A 15,871-nucleotide genomic window follows, 5' to 3' on the forward strand; every position below is an offset into this window, starting at 1 on the left:
TCCGGAGTTTTGCCACCCCCCAAAAAGAAGGCTGAGATTTCCAGAGTATTAGAGAATTTATTTTACAAAAACTGATGGTTCTCTCCATCAGCAGCTTTAAGATAGAGCAAAATTAAATAATACAGATTTGATCTGCAAAGATTCTTATAAAATTAAAAACGAACATGTAATACAACCGATAGACATGAGGAGCTGCAGGAGACATCGTGCTCACAACTGGGGAATTCTTTCTAGAAAGTGAGGGGAAATCCTTAGGACACAAATTCCAGTGAGGTCCCACTACAAAATTAAAAAAAAACAGCCTAGAAAGGTTGCTAGGGTGGTGGGCCCAGAAGAGCGGCAATGGGGGGCCCTGGCACTGGTCTCCCCCCACCAACCCGCCCAGAGAGGGAAGTGGGGATTCCTGCAGAGCCCCTGGATGGGCTCATCGGCAAATGGCTTCCCAGCACTGGGGGCCAAGAGGAGACAGGAGCCCCTCTGCCCACATGCAGAATTAAGGCTAGAGTGGAAGGGGAGGGAGGTCCCGCAGCCCCAGTGGTGCCTCTCTGGCCAGGCAAAAGTCAGGAGCCTTTTTGCCCCCCTTTCTCATTTCCCTGAAACCCTGGCAGATGGAAAGATGAGGGAGGGGGAGGAAGGCTGACCCCTGGCAGATCTGGGCCAACCCCCGGGACAGGATGTGCTTCGCATAGATCATACATAGGCTGGTTTTGCAATGTGAAGTGTGGAGGGGGAGGTGGGGAGAGAAATGGTCCAGGCCAGCTGCTCCAGGCTTTCGTTGGCAGAAGCCTCAGCCGAGGAGGGTGAAGGACCCCGCAGGTCACTGAGCAGGACAGACCCCCCCCCTCTCAACCGACACCCCCTTTGGGTGGAAGGGGCCCCTCGATCTGAGCGTAGTGGAGACAACGGAGCACTGTGTGTGCCCTGCTGCCAGCCAGCCCAGCCCAGCAGGACTGGCACAAGGGCAGGAGGCGAGGCAGGGAGCCCTCACGCTCCAGAGCAGGCACCCAGGAGGGCCCGGGGGTGTGTGTGACTGGGATGGGGGGGCGCATCCCCCAGCCAGGAGCCTTCACCTGGACCTCTATGGCTTTGTGTCAGGGCAGGGTCCCATCCCTGCTGCCACTGGAAGAAACCAAGTGTGCTGAATTCAGTTGCATGCACAGAAATGCAATTGAAAAAGATTACAAACAGTACCATTGATACAAATATAGTGTTTTATAAAGAATGTAGACATTTAAACTTTTTTTTAAACTTCCTGAGGCGCTCTGCATTCCCTAGAAAATAATTTAGTTGTGAGAAAGTGCTCTGAGAAGCTTGGCTGCACTCGGTCGCCCAGCCTGTCGGACACAGACCGACCCTCTGACGGCCCTTGACTGGGGGGTGGGGGAGCGTGGCTGGCCTGCTCCAGCCAGGGCTTAAGGACCCCTCCTGTGTCACGACAGACCTTCTCTCCAGCTGAGGCATGAGGGAGGCCATGGGGTCAGAGCCCAGCTGGGAGATGGGGTGCTGGTGGCGTACTCTCCAAGGGAGCCCCTGGGCAGGTGCCACGCATGTTCTCCCCCCCACACACACCCCAGCCGCTCACAGCTCCTCTTTGTCGACGGCGCTGGAGAAGATCTGGGCGAACTTGCGCAGCTGCTCATTGGCAGTCTGGGACTCCTCCTGCAGCCGCTGGTTGCTCTGCCTGAGTGTGGCCACTTCTGCCTGCAGCACCACCTTGTCCTGCTTCTCCTGCGGGGACCAAGAAGGAGCAGGGAGTCCCAGGCCACGCAGAGCCCTGCCCCGCCCCGCCTTCACAACCTCGTCCCTCCCCCTGGGGGTCCTGCCAAGCCCCCCCAAGTTCCTTACTTTCTGCAGGTCACTGTGCAGCTGCTTCAGCATCGCTTCCAGGTGGGAGACCTTTCCTGTCAGATCCACCGGGTGCTGCTTGCTGCAAGGGCAGACCGGAGAAGGTGTAACGCCAAGCCCGCCTGGGGCTCCTGTAGAGGCTCTGCCAGAGGCTCCCCCGCCCAAGCTGTCCAGAACAAAGGCCACACACCCACACCCCAAGCCCGGGGGTGAGTGGGGAGGGCAGAAGCCACATGGAGGTGGGAGGAGGTTCACTTGCAAGGCGGGGCTCCAACCTCACCCAGACAGACGGGCAGATCTTGGTGGTCCCAACATCCCAAAATATGACCTTCCTTGAGGAAGTTTTCTCATTGTCTTCTCAAAACATACGTCTGCTCCCCTCCCTCGGCCCCCTGCTCACCTTAAGACAGCAGCAGTATGTGGTGCTGGCTGCCTCTCCAGGCTCAGGTGGCCAACGCCAGAGCTGCCAGCCGGTGCCACATCTGGGCTCAACGTGGCCTCATGGAGGGAGAAGAGGGAGACAGCTCTCTGCACTGGGGGGGGGAGTAGGGGGGCGGAAAAGAGAAGGAGAAACTGTAGGCTGTCAGGTGAAAACTTCCAGGCCCCCGACCACCCAAAACTGTCACCACTGCCAGGGCAGAGAGCCATGCCAGCCTGATGACAGGTGGAGGAGCTCATATGCCCTGGAGGGCAGCCCCCGCCCAGGTCCTGGAAGCCCCTCTCTGGGGCAAGGGAAACATTTAAGGGGATGGAGCAGCACTTGGAAGGCCATAGACACCTCTGGGTGGTGGGAAGGGAAGGGGACCCCTGTTTGGAAAGTCCATGCTGAAGGCTCAACCTAGCCCCTAAGCAGCAGCCCCTCCCCCACACACCCTGGTATCCTGGCAGGCCTTCTCGCTTTTGGCTTCCATGTGCCACCGTACACTCCAACCCTGAGCTCAGAGAATTCAGCCCAGCTGCCCCATCACCCCATTCTCTGCCTTGCTCGTGAAAGCAGCCCAAGGCCAACGGCCCGAATTTGCACAGAAAGGAGGCACAGCTGGCATGAAGCCCATGGGGGGAAAGCTCTGCTGAAAACTCCCACCGTCCATCCGGCACAGTGGCCGCTCTGGCAGTGGCCGGTCTTGCCCCACCTTCCGCCTTTGCTTACCTTTCGGCTGGCTGGCTGGGCAGCAGGAGGAGAAGGCAGCCCCTGAGCCCCCGTCTCTCCGCCATGACTTGGAGAAGCAGCCTCTCCCCTTATTCACCAAGCCCTTGCCCAGAAAGGCGGTGCCAGCTGAAGGCAGCCAACAGGGCTGCCAGTGAGGGAGACGCCTGCCTGGGCCGAGGAAGGAGCTGTGCCCTAACATGCAGGCTGCCTGCACACTTTCCTCCAAAGGAGGCAGGCAGGTGGGGGGGAGGGGAGGGCAGACTGAGCGCAAAAACTGACAAGCAACCACCACAGTTCCTGCTGACACCAACTCTACCATCCTGAAATTGGGGGCAGCCAAGCATCTGGGCTGGAGGGCAAAGCACTTTGTGGATGCTTGTTTCCCATCACTCTGCATGAAGGGTTTCCCTGCCTCATGCCATGGCCGGGGGTGAGGGCAGCAAAGGAAGCTAGGAGGGATCAGGGCTGCCCAGGGAGGGCAGAGGCCCCCAAAGCAAGCAACACTCCCAATAGCCAGCTGGCTCTGGGCCCCGATGCCAAAGTCCTTTCCCGCCTCCTCAGAAGCAGCGCTAGAGACCCCGTGCCCCTTCCTGGGCTGCCGCGTTTTCTGCCTGGGCAGGAGGAAGAGGGCACACCCCCTTACCTTCATAGGCCTTTGCGGCACTGACCAAGCTTGACCACTCCAGGCCTGCAGCTGTGTCCGGCAGGGGCATCAGGGCAGGGTCAAGGCACCGCAGGGGCTGGTCGCGAACCTCGGTCAGGGAGAGCTCAGAGGCCGAGACGGTGGCTGCAGAGAGGGAGGGAGGGAGGGAAAAGGCCCCCAGACCCATCAGCCAACCTGTGTAGGCAGCCCCGCCGGTGGAAAATGGTCCCCAAGCAAGCTCCTCCTGCCCTGGATGTTGGGGCAAAGACTGGCTCCCTTGTATCCTAGGAATATCGGGGAAGACAGGGACCCCCATTGGCCGCCTGTGACCTACACTGGGACTCCCCCACTCACCCTTCTCCAAGGAGCCTCCCTGGCTGCTGCTGGCCGGCCTCCGCCCAGGGAGGGTGCTGGTGAAGAGCATGTCACTGGAGAGGGGCTGCTCAAAGCAGGCGCTGCTGGCGAAGGAGGGATCTCGCCGGCCACTGCACAGGCTTTCATCTGAGAGGGTCCGCTGGAGTGTCTTCTGGGGGGTCTGCAGGGGAGAGTGGAGACCCTCTTCAAAGACCCAGCAAGTCTGCAGCTCTCAATTCTTCTCGTCCCCAAAGAGTTGGAAGGGATCCCTGGGAAGCCTCTAAGTGGCATCTCCTCCAGTGTGCAAAGGCTGCCAAGACTCGATCCCACCGAGGCCCAGGGGAGCATTCGGACACCAGCCCCTTCCCTTCCCACCAGCTCACTCAGACCCGCTCTGATGGGGAAAAGCCGGTGCGAAGCCCTGACACATTTATGCCGCAGGTTCTAAAAATGCCCCCCTCCAGCAGATCCCCCTTCCATGGGAAGGAAGGCGGTGGGGTGGGGGGCGCACCAGCTCGTCCTCCTGCTCCAGGCCGGTGGAGTCCATGATGATCAGCTTCTTCAGGTCATCTTCGATGGTTGACTTGTGGGCCTTGCGTGGAGACCGAAGGTCCCGCAGAGAAGCTCGGAGGCGAGGCTGTCCAAAGACGTTCCTGGTGCTCAAGTCCATTCCTCTGTGGGTAGAGGGGGGGGTCAATCCCCCTCCTCAGTCTCAATCAGAAGCCTTCACGCCCACCCCCAGCCAAAGCAGCTGGCCATGGCACTAGCCAAAGCAGGGCTCGCTGCTGCTCCCTGCCGATGCTCACTTTTGGGGCTCCGTGAAGGGGGCTGGCCTGGCGGAAGCCTCGGGACTCTTCTTCCACCCAGCGGGTTGGGGCCTGGCACTCTGGCCACTCTGCTTGGACGAGAAGGACTTGGGCACAGAAGCCGAGAGCTGGGAGGAGCTCGCCTGGGGTCCAGGAGCCACCCAGGAGCCATCTGCGGGGGGGGCCTTGTAGACCTGGATGGGGTAGGTCAACCTGGAGCCACTGGGGCTGAAAGAGAGATGGACAGTCTGCGGGTGGCTGGGCCCCCAGCTGGCCATGCAGGGGCCACTCCCTCAGCACCTGGCCATCCTGCCTACCCCCTGCTTGGCCCTGGAAAAACAGCACCTGCCTCTCTTGGGCGGGGAGGGAAGACCCCCACCCCAAATCCAACCCTGGAAAAATCAGGACTGGGGCTGCTATCAAAGGCAGGTCTGGCCCTGAGGCCCTTGCCATTCACCCAGGAGGTCCTCCCTTCTGAAAATTGAGCAGCCTACCCTACCCCCCTTCTGAAAATCAGATCTCATCTTGCAAGACCCACAGACCCCCCCTGGCGCCCAACAGGCCTGCAAGCCCACCACGTGTTCAAAGTCCTGGTTATGTTGGTGGGGGGGCAGCTGCAGGGTCCTTACCTGGCTTGCCAGAAGGGCTCTGGGGCACTGTTGTTTCCCCCCCTGGCGGGGCCGCCAGCACCTTTCCCAAAGGCCCTGGGGCAGTAATTCCAGCTCTGTCTGCCCAAGTGGCCAGCGGGCCAGGCCACCTCCGCCCTCTTGCTATGGCCTTCGGGGAGGGCGGGGCCAAAGAGTGGTGAGGACACAGGGACTCGGTCACGCCGGGTGGACGTGGCACCACTGGCATCGATGCCACTGTTGCTGGAGACCCCGCCCTTGGCCCAGAGCTCTGGTGTGCTGTCTCCAGGATCGGCTGGGTCATCGCTGTGGCCACTGGAGGCATTGCTGGAGAGTGTGTTGCTGCTGGAGGTCTGCCCCTCACCCTACAAGGGGAGGGGGAGTCAGCCACTCAGACATGGAGGGAGATACCCATGGGCAAACTCCAGGAGCCCATGCTCACCTTGGGGGGTTGGTCTGGGGAGTCCAGCAGCTCCCACTGGCCTGGCCTCTTATTCCCGGAAGCCGCTGAGAATCTGGTGGGCCCCGGCATGTGCCACAGTAGCTCTGGCAGGGCAAGGAGAAGAGTCAGGGGGAGCCACTCCTTTGGGGCCTCCAGGTGGGAGATGATTGGCTTCCTGCTTCCCCAGAGCCCCATCCCTTGGCTAGAGGACTGGCCTCTGCCAGCCCTCTTTTCCTCCACCACCATCTTGGGCGAGGCTTCTATTATCCAATGCCAGGCTGCAGGAGACAGCAATAGTGGCGTGCCACCTGTCTGGCCCCATGCTGGGAAGGGCAGCCCTCTCTGTGCCCAGGCAGGGCTTCCCCTCCCCGATGTCTGGTAGCTTCAGCAAAGAGGCTGCTTCTAAAATCTCAGCCCAAGCACACCACCAAAACCCCCCTGTGCCTGCCATCCGTGCTCACCGGGCTTGAGCCTCTCCGTGGTGCCTTCCTGGCTGGCCAGCCCTCCACCGGATGAAGAGGAGTCCCCGTTCGGGGTCACCTCAGAGGGACAGAGCGGCTCAAAAGGCCCCAGAGGCCGCAAAGGGACTACGTATCTCTGCACAGAGCTGAAGCAAAACAGGGCAGCTGAGAATGCCACCGACACAGCAGGAAAAACACCACCCAGCCCGTTTGTTAACAGGTTTTAAAAATACCAGGCTTAAAGGAGGGAGGGAAGAGAAGCACAGGGGCGGAAGAAGGGAGCCAAGTCCTCCTGCACTCGGTTCCATGGGTGGGCAACAGAGGGGCATCTAGAAGGGGTGGAAGGCCAGGCCGAAGGGCCAAGCCAGGCTCTCAGCTGGCGCAATGCGGTGCAAGAACCATGAGCAGCATCCTGGAGCCTTTGGGTGTGGATCAGAATGCCCCTTGGCAACTGTCTACAGTGTCTGAGGGTGCAGAGAGAGAGGTCTCCCTCCTCCCTCCCACTCTCTCATTAACAACCTCTCGAGGCAGAATCGGGCAGGGTCAACATTTTGAGCTGACAGACCCCATTTGCAGAGGGTCCCTTCCCCCTCCAAGCCCTTCTGCCTGCTACCAACAAGAGCAAACAACTCAGGTAGGAAGCGGCTCCCACCCAAACAACCCAGGATGACAGGTTCAGCTCTCTGCATTTCCTGGTTTGCCCCTTGCCCTGGTGGACTTGCAAGGTCTGGCCCAGCACGGCCTCTGGCTGCTTCTTTGAAGGAAAGCCTCCCCCCCACAGCCCTGCAACTGGAACTGGAGTGGGATGCAAACTGCTACGCAGCAAAGAAGCCCCCCACCCCCGGAGCCAGGCACTCCCCTGGTTCTCTGGAACAAACCCTGCATCTTTGCTGCCAGTGGGCAGCACCTTGCTTGAAGAGAACCCGTGGGATGAAAAAGCCAGGCTGGTCAAGCAGGCGGGACCCAGGACCTGGGCATCCCTCTCCACCCACGTACTTGTCCGGTGAGGGCCTGTAGCAGGCGAAGGAGCCTCCCGAAGAACTCGGAACGGAGAAACTGCCTGAGGGCTGCCGGTACGACTGGCTCTTCTCTGTGCCACTCTGGGAGGAGGAGACGACACGGGGGGTCTCTGGGAAGCTGGCGGGCCTAGAGAAGGACGGAGAGCCCTGAAGGCTGGGCCCATGGCTACATGGCCCACAGTGGTGCCCAGGAGTCATGCAGGCCTCCTGCGGGGCCATGGCCCAGGTCAGAAGAGGGCCATTGGCCAGGCTGCATCCACCAGAGGCCACAGCAGAGCACACGCCGCAAGACTCCAGGTCCTAAAATTCATCCTGGCACGGAGCCTGCAGCCTAGCTCAGAAACATTGGCAAACAGTCACCAGAGCCCAGGCCTCCCCTCCTCCTCACCTTTTGCCATGCAGAGGCTGGGCCTGGCGGTAAGGGGTCAGAGCGCTCTGCTTTGGGGTCCTGGTGAGGGACTGGGACTGGCCATGCCCTGGCTGCTCCACCCATTTGGGGGGCTGGGAGGAGCCTTGGGTGGCAGAGCCACTCCACTGCCAGGCTGAGTTGCTGCGGTACGGAGGCCGAGAGCCCCCAGGCAGGCTTTCGGGTTCCCCCCTGGGTTCCACTGCACTCATCTTCAGGGACTCGGCCCACCCCCTGGAGAGAGAAAGAGAGAGAGGAAAGCCAGGCATCTCTGCCTGCCCAGCCCAGGAGGTATCAGGAGTCGTGCAGAGAAGGGTGCCAGGCAGCTCTGTGAAGAGAAGTTGCAGGCATAGAGGTCAGCCTTCCTGGTCCTCATCCTGCCTGCCAGTTGCCCACTTCAGGACCTGCACCAGGGGCACTGCTGCCCCCCAGAAGACCCACAAGCAGTTGCTGACACAGCCTGCCTAGGCCCTTGCCCAGAAGGCCCTATCCTGGGCCCCCTCCTGGCTGCTTCAGGTGCCTGTGAGGGGCCCCAGCCGCTGCAGTGCCTGAGAGGCAGGCATCATTGCCCCCTGCCCCTAGCCGAACCTTTGGCTAAGCAGGTTCCAAAAGCGGCCTAGTCTGCAGGAAGGGGGCAGCCCTGTCAGCCCCCCTTTCTCAGGTACCCTGTGCTGGTGGGCGGGAACGCAGCCTCCCTTGGGGGTTCCTCCACCGCTCACAACATGCAGTTCTTGGCAGACGGAGCCATCTAAGCCAGCTCTGCAGCTGCCAACACAGGAAACGCCTCAAAGCCTGGGGCAGCTTGGCAGGAAGGGACCCTGGGCAACCTCAAGCTTCCAGCCCCCTGCCCAGCCCCTCCCCAGGCCAGGCCTTGCTACCTGCCACCCACCTCCTGACTCCATGCAGCGTAAGAGTCACTGGACGACCACCCTCCAGCCCAGCTGCCACGCGAGAGCCAGCTCAGTGCAGAATCCTACCCTGCCTATCCTAAAGCTGACGGGGAGGGAGGGAGGCATTGCTGGAAGCCACCAGGTGCCTCGACTTGCTTTGCAAACCACACCTGGAAAACCAGATAGGAAGCTGGGAGCTGTGGGGGGGCACCTCCTCCTCCTCCTCCCTTCTCTTAACTGTTTTAGAGGGAGGAGGGAGGAATGTCTAAATGTGTGTGGAGGAGACAGCAAGCGACTCTCAGGTAGGGACATTCAAGAGTGGAGAGGTGGAGAGGTGTGATAACTGGAGAGTCAGAAGGAAGCAGGGGAGGGCCAAGCCCCGGCAGTCCCCCTTCTACACAGCCCACCAGATTTAAGCCTGGATGCCACCCCAGGCCTGAGAGGCCCACAGGAATCCTTGGCCTCTGCGCTTGCCTCCCTCCACACACATTTAGTGGCTTCTTAGCCCAGATCCAAGGTGGTGGCACCTTGTCCTAAAACGAAGGCAGCCCCACAGGTGGTCAGAGCAGCTGCACCCTGAGCCCCAGGACCCCCTCAACCCCTCTTTTTGACCTGAGGAGCCATCAGCCGGCCTCCCTCTGTTTCGCTCCCAAAAGCAGCTCAGATTCCCAGCAGCTTCCCACTCTCAGCCAGGGGCTTTCCCGAACAGCAGCCCAGATTCCCAGCCAGCCCCGGTACCTGCCAGAAGAGCCACTGTTGCCACTCCCCACTGGCTGCCGAAGCCACAGTCATCCCAACAGGATCTGCCCAAGGGGTTCCCCTCTCAAAAGCCAACTGTCTTTTCCTGGAGATCCCAGACCAAGAAGGGAGAGCTACCCCAAGAGGGGCACCGCAGCACAAGAGAATCAACCCAGCAGGGTAAAAGCCCCCTCTCTGAGGAGCTCCAAACTCCCACCAAGGCCAGGAGCCAGTGGAGCAGTGCAGAGAGGCTGGTAGCCTTGGGGCTTGGCAGGGTGCCCATACCCCAGGACAGACCTCCTGCCTTACACAGGGCTACCCACGGCACAGGCTATGGGGTAAGATAGATCCAGGTTATTCAGAGGCTCAATTCTGCTGTGGGACTGCAGAGGATTTCGCTTTTCTCTGGCTGAGCCAAGAGGGCCCCCGTTGGCCCCTGGCTGCTTCCTCCTCCTGTGTGGCCCCTGGCTCTTTCTTAATCCTGCCTGGAGGCGCAGAGGCTCACCTGCGTGGAACACCATCCTCATGTGGCGGAATCACCACCACTTTCACAGTGACGGAGGTGCGCAGCCAGTCAATCATCTGGTCGTGGCTGAGGGTAACCACGGCCACCTTGCAGATCTCCACCAGCCGGCTGCCCTGCCGCAGGCCTGCCTGCCAGGCGAAGCCATAGTCCTCCACCTCAGCCACTGTCCCGTCAAACTTCACATGGAAACCCAGCTGCCCCAGCCCGTTCCTCCGCAGGGTCATCTCCACCGTCTCGACACCAGAGGTCATGACCTGGATGAAAGCACACAACCCCGGCGGGGTCAGAAATACCAGTTTCCACTCAGAATGGTGGGGACATCTTAACTAATCAATGGGCAGGGGTGCTACTGACCTTCAGTCTCTGCACAATCTCTTTAACATCTTCAGGATTATTCTCTGTGGCCTGGACAAAAATATGGTCCCCCCGTCCATAGAAAATTTTGAGGCTGCAGCTGTCTGGTGTCCATCCGATCACATCTGCACAAAAGCAGTTGAAGACCACTTCCTTGGTGGCCAGGTCCAGGAGGGCCATGAACTCATTGGAGATGCCCAGCAGGCACTCAATCTCTGCTCCCTGCGAGTAGTCCTGGGCCAGAACGCGCCATACGAGGGCTCCCGTGCTCTGCTGCTCGGCTCCGGCCCGGGCCCTCAGCTTCTCCCTCTTCTTAGAGGCCAGTGAGATCAGGTTGAACTTCCCCGTGGAGTCGATGGGGGTACTGGTGACGCTGTTCTCAGCCAAATCCTTCAGGTACTCGTGACGCGTGCGTGTAGCCATAGTGTGGAACTTGTCTGACTTGTGGGCGGCATTCTCAGCATTAATCACCTTGGCGAGCAGGAAATCCCGGAAGACATCCGACTTGTAGAAGGTGGCCTGACTGGGGATGGCCGGACCAAAGGGGGGCACATCCTTGGAACGAGTCACTGCCACACTTGGGACATGGAAATGAAAACACAGGCCTGTGGCTGAGACTACACAGGCCGCTGCCAGGTTACTCCTTGGCCGTTCCCTGTGGGCCAATCCCAGGGAGCAGGACGAGGCCCAGTTCAACCCGAGGGCCCAAGATCGGAGGATCAGCCGCCCAAGAAACCAGAATTGCGAGGATACCTGCAGCCCTGATCCATCGTCCGAGAAAGGCCGCCTAATCGGCCCAGCCTCTGGAGAGCTGAGGGAGTCACACTGGTGCCAGGATGCAACCAAAGCCCAGAGGCTGTGCTCCTCAGATGGCCGAGCCCAAACTCTGGCCAGACCCCCCTCCTGCAGCCTTACCTGTAGCGGACGTTCTCTGTGCAGGGACTCTGAGCACAGACAATGACGAAGACGTGCTGGAAATGAGAGCGGATGTTCTGGGGGGTGAAGGGCAAGGCTCCTGGCTCCTGGAAGATGATAGTGACGATGTCGTTCCCGATGTGTCTCTTCCGCAGCAGCTGGGAGGGGAGGATGGCACTTGAGAGCCTGGGACAGAAGCCTGGAGCCCAGCCAGAGGCTCAGGAAACCAGGAGGAAACATGGTCTCCCTCCCTAGTGGGATGCGGGAGGGGGTCATGGTGCAAAAGAGAAATGAAAGCCAAGACCACTAGATTTGAGCCCCACAATTAGTGACAACCCCACAATTCAGTATGCGCCACATGACCCCCAAGGCCAGTCTCCTCTGTCCTCTGAGCCAGCCCCCCACCTGCCTCGCCCAGTACCTGCTGCCTGTTGTTGGGGGTGTAAGGAAGCATTGTGGAGACGTGGAACATGATCTCATAGCCCTGGTAGGTCGTGTAGAGGGAGTGGGTGCCAGTGGAGTCGGCTGTGAAGGAAGGAACAGGGAGGACTCAACTGGGTGGCTGGGCCCCTCAGAGGGCAGATATGGTACCAGCAGTGTGTCCCGCCCTACCAGCCCCCAATCCCCCCTTGGCAAAGACTTACTTTTGGTGTCTAGCTGTGCAGCATATTTGCGGAAGCCCCTCAGACAGACCTTCTCCCCCAGCAGGGCCAAGAACTCCTCAAAGGCCAGGCCGGCCTCCTCGTTATTGTACATCTCCTCCTCTGAACTCTGGCCAGCCTTGCAGTACAGGACGCCCACCTTATGTTTCCAGCAGAGCTGGGGGGAAGGCAGGGAGAGCCCCCTCAGAGCTAGCTGGGGTCCATGGGTTAGGGTTAGGATTCCCAGGGACTCTTGAGAAGGGGCTCTGGGAAAGAACAGGCAAGGTGGATGGGCAGGCAGGAAAGCCTTCCACCATCACCCAGGTCACAACGAGGGTGCTTACTCCTTGCTCATCCAGCTTCCGCAGCTGCTCACAGACTTGAGGCACACTCGGAGCCAGGCGCAGGCAGTGCATATTCAGTTCGGGGATCACATGCTCCAGCACGTCCTTCAGAGGGATGCCACGGACGGTGCCGTGCTTGGTGGTGGTGGGTGTTGCATCTTCTAGGATAGCACCACGGAGGGTGGTCAACTGCAGGGCCCAGAAAGAGAGGCAGAAATGACGCTTGACGAAGGGCCACCTGAACTCCCTTCTTCTGGCACAGCATAGCACAATTACAAAGACCCATAAGTCTCCTCATTCAGGCCATTGTATCTTCAAACCGTGGATCACTTGTATATTATAAACCGGTCAGACCCCACCTGCTGCCCAGACCCCACCCTTTGAGAAGGGTCAGGAAGACAGAAACTGCCTGCTACAAAGAAGGTGGACCTCAGCCTTGCAAGAAATCCAAGAAGGGGACAGAAAGAGAGCCACCATCGTTCCAAAAGAGAGCATGAGGATAGAGCTATGCCAGAGATCCCAACTGAATGTTGCAGAAAAAGGATGAAGATTATGAGCTGTCTGCCAGAGTCCACACAATTGCTGGTCCCCCCTTTCCTAGAGATGGTCAAGCTGGGATGGCTTCTGTATGGAAGCGGGACTTGACGCCCTGGATACAGGAACCCCTTTCCATTGTGGGATTCTAACTCTCAGGCAGGAGACCCTCCCACGGGAAGGATTAAGGCAGTCTCTAAGCTGCATCCACAGTGACCAACTGTCATCCTAATGTCCTGGTAGGACAGCAGCCAAGAAGACCAAAGACGTGTCTTGGGCCGGCTGGATGATTCTCCTGCCCCTTGAGCTTCTCCGCACTAGGAGGGGGTTATCTCCCAGCCAGTTTGGGAATTAATGGGGGTTAAAGCCCACTGACTCGCAGAGATCTTTTTAAAACCCACCATGCTCCAAATCCTGCAGCTTCTGCCTCACCCACCACTGCTGAGCTGCAGGACCTTCAGTGGCTCTGAGCAACTTACCTCACTGGTGCGAAAGATAATCCTGTACTGGTACTGAGGCCCATAATCCCGATGGTCCTCCAGCTTCTCGCGCCTGATGCTGACTGCCACGGGGCCCAGCTTCTCATCCACCCCAAAGTAGTTAAAATGTTCTGATGGGGCAGACAGGAAAAAGACTTAGCTATTCATCCTGCGCATCATACCCTCAACTGCGACATAGTTCCAGCCATTATTTACCAATCAGCAGAGATGCCCACCCACTCCAAAGCTCCTCCAGCAAGGCTGAAACTTGCCTGCCCAACTAAGCCAAAAAGGCAAAAAGGATATGAGGGGCAACGGGGGGCTGAGGGGAACTGGAGGGGGGGAAGAGGTGCACCAGGGGAACAGAAAGGAGGAATTTGGGGTTGCTGTCTCCATTCATGTAGGTATATCCTGGGATCAAGCCTCATCCTCAACTGCCCACCTCCTCAGGGGCCAATCACCCTCTAGCACCCCAAATGGCAAAGCCCCAAAGTGCCAACCTTTGCCAGAGAAGTAGTCCCGGTAGTACCGGGCGCCCAGGTCCATGTGCTCGATGCTGTAGTGCTTCAACCGGCTGAGACTGTGCTGCAGCTCCTGTGGCGTCTCCAGCACAGAGATGCTGGCATTTGTGCAGTAAGGGGCAGGGGTTGTCTCCGCAAAAGCTCCCTGCCCACAGCTACTCATGGAGGGAGGTGAAAAACTGATGTTGCGCTCCACCTCGCCCCCAATCTCGTTGCGGAAGTGAGGGCAGCTGAGCAGCAGACTGTTGCTGCTGTTATCCCCTGGATCATGCTCCAAATTCTCCTTGGAGTTCAGGTCCTCAGGATTGAAGAAAGTGCTGGGCGCATCCAGGCCGGCCAGGCCGCAGCCGACAGCAGCTGAGCCTGCAGAGGCAGCCGAAGCCCCTGTGGTGGTGTTTCTCCGCTGAGCCACACAGACCCGCCTGGCCACCACCTCATTCAGGTCAAAGAGCAGGCTCTGGACGTCATAGTGGGCCAGGCCCTTCGGGCACAGCCAGCCCCGGCCCATCTCCTCCGCCTCCCCCAGGGCCCTGCTGCAGTCTCCCTCCACCCGGCCACTCCGCAACTTCCGGAAGATGGAGTCCCCCCCACCCCCCTCTGCCCGGAGCCCCTTCTTGCGGGGCTTCTCCTTGGGGTGAAGAGGCAATCCTGATTCTGCCCGGGCCTCTGCCTTGGCACTCCTGGCAGTGTGGAAGGGATCCACCAGCCACTGCCGCTGCCCAGTCACTGCCTTCCCGCTCCGGAACTCCTTCAGCATCTCGTAGAAGCTCTGCTCAGAGAGGCCTTGTGCATCGATGGAGGATGTGCTGCCATACTCACGGAAGAGGGGCAGGCCACCAGCCAGCCGGGCTCCCCGGGGCTCCATCGTGGCTTCCAGGTCGCACTCGCTCAGGGTGACTTCACTGTTGCTCCTGTTCCTCAGCGCCAGGAACACCCTGCCAGGAGAATGCGGCCACCCATCCTGGAACTCAGTGTCCTTGGACCTCCTCCGAGCCAGGCGCCGGGAAGGTCTCAGCCCCGATGGGAAGGCAGCCTCCCTAGGCGACTGCCCATTCTTAAGTTCCCACAACATGGGGCCCGGGGTCTCTGGGGCCTTGGCAGTACTGGGGGCAGCTGGATCCTTCAACCCTTCTCTTTTGGGGGGCCAGTCGGCAATCCGGGCCCGCACCCCCATTTTTGGCACAGCAGGGGTTGTGGTGGCCGGTCGCAGAGGAGAGGCATCATCCGCATGTGGGGCACAGCCATTCTGGGACCAGGATCCTGGAGAGGAGTAATCGCCCCCTGTAGGATCCGGGCCCCCCACATCACAGCTCTCGTGCACAGGCCGATATGCGGTCATAGTCTGGGTTGGGCTCCCTGCAGGAAGACGCTCTTCATCTCCATTGGGACATGGGACACCACAGCCGGCATTGGGGGTGCCTGGAAGAAGCTGAGGGGGCTCAGGGCAGCATTTCCCCCAGCCTCTCCTCAAGGCCAGCACTGGGGAATGATGAGAGCAGCTGGGCTTCCATTACTCCAGCAATATGAATCATTCTGAAAGAGAGGGAGAAACGGCATTAGCCTTGGCGCTCTGGGGCAGAACATGGGGGCGGGCAGGCCCACTTTGCTACTGGGGAACAGAGCTGGGAATCTGCTCTTCTGCAGAAGCCAAATATCCTCTATGCTGGGCAATAAGGAAGTCCAAACTCCCTCAATTCGTTTTGTCCGGGGCAGCCCTCGCCCTGCTAATCAAACGAGGGCGGTGGGGCGCTGAGTTTGCCTGCAGATTGTGGTGCCCAAATTCCCCCTAAATCTGGAGGCCAGAGGATAGCCTGTGAAAGTCCTGAGACAGGCTGAGGACCGGCTGGGTGGCTGCTCACCTATGCCTGCGTGGAGCAAAGCATTGTGTGTTTTTTGTGTGAGTGTTTGTCAGCCCTCCTTGCCTATTCATTCCTTTATTTAAAAGATTTGTATAGTTGCCTATTTTAACTGCAACTCTGGAACGACCCACAACCCGGTGTCCCACCGGACAGTGGGGCCCCAGACATCCCCCTTAAGGCAGAAGGGAAAGGGGGCAAGGGCTCTCCCAGGGTGGCAAGGGGGTCTGGGTTTGCAGCCATTTCTCAGGCCGCCTGCAGTGGGGACCCAGCACTGAGCACTCTGGCGCTGCTGCATCCACGTCTCAAGTGATGGAAGAG

At 59.6% G+C, this 15,871-nt stretch overlaps 1 protein-coding gene across 3 annotated transcripts in view; it reads right to left on the reverse strand.

Annotated features, from left to right (window-relative positions):
* Window positions 1-43: 43 nt before the first annotated feature.
* The window catches only part of SIPA1L3 (signal induced proliferation associated 1 like 3), a 35,594-nt gene continuing 19,766 nt past the window's right edge, over window positions 44-15,871 (reverse strand). For all 3 annotated transcript variants that reach the window (XM_058195637.1, XM_058195636.1, XM_058195635.1), the window contains 20 exons: window positions 13,674-15,227; window positions 13,174-13,304; window positions 12,161-12,349; window positions 11,820-11,994; window positions 11,597-11,700; window positions 11,176-11,333; window positions 10,261-10,837; window positions 9,886-10,160; window positions 7,735-7,986; window positions 7,324-7,473; window positions 6,328-6,473; window positions 5,867-5,970; window positions 5,428-5,789; window positions 4,799-5,026; window positions 4,504-4,666; window positions 3,993-4,173; window positions 3,639-3,782; window positions 2,246-2,378; window positions 1,846-1,927; window positions 44-1,728 (listed from right to left, as the gene is read on the reverse strand). In XM_058195637.1, the coding sequence (XP_058051620.1) occupies window positions 1,579-1,728; window positions 1,846-1,927; window positions 2,246-2,378; window positions 3,639-3,782; window positions 3,993-4,173; window positions 4,504-4,666; window positions 4,799-5,026; window positions 5,428-5,789; window positions 5,867-5,970; window positions 6,328-6,473; window positions 7,324-7,473; window positions 7,735-7,986; window positions 9,886-10,160; window positions 10,261-10,837; window positions 11,176-11,333; window positions 11,597-11,700; window positions 11,820-11,994; window positions 12,161-12,349; window positions 13,174-13,304; window positions 13,674-15,033 (5,064 nt within the window). In that variant the 5' untranslated portion in view covers window positions 15,034-15,227 and the 3' untranslated portion in view covers window positions 44-1,578. The remainder of the gene's footprint in view (window positions 1,729-1,845; window positions 1,928-2,245; window positions 2,379-3,638; window positions 3,783-3,992; window positions 4,174-4,503; window positions 4,667-4,798; window positions 5,027-5,427; window positions 5,790-5,866; window positions 5,971-6,327; window positions 6,474-7,323; window positions 7,474-7,734; window positions 7,987-9,885; window positions 10,161-10,260; window positions 10,838-11,175; window positions 11,334-11,596; window positions 11,701-11,819; window positions 11,995-12,160; window positions 12,350-13,173; window positions 13,305-13,673; window positions 15,228-15,871) is intronic.

This window comes from Ahaetulla prasina, chromosome 10 (assembly GCF_028640845.1).
Source record: "Ahaetulla prasina isolate Xishuangbanna chromosome 10, ASM2864084v1, whole genome shotgun sequence".
NCBI classification, from domain to species: domain Eukaryota; kingdom Metazoa; phylum Chordata; class Lepidosauria; order Squamata; family Colubridae; genus Ahaetulla; species Ahaetulla prasina.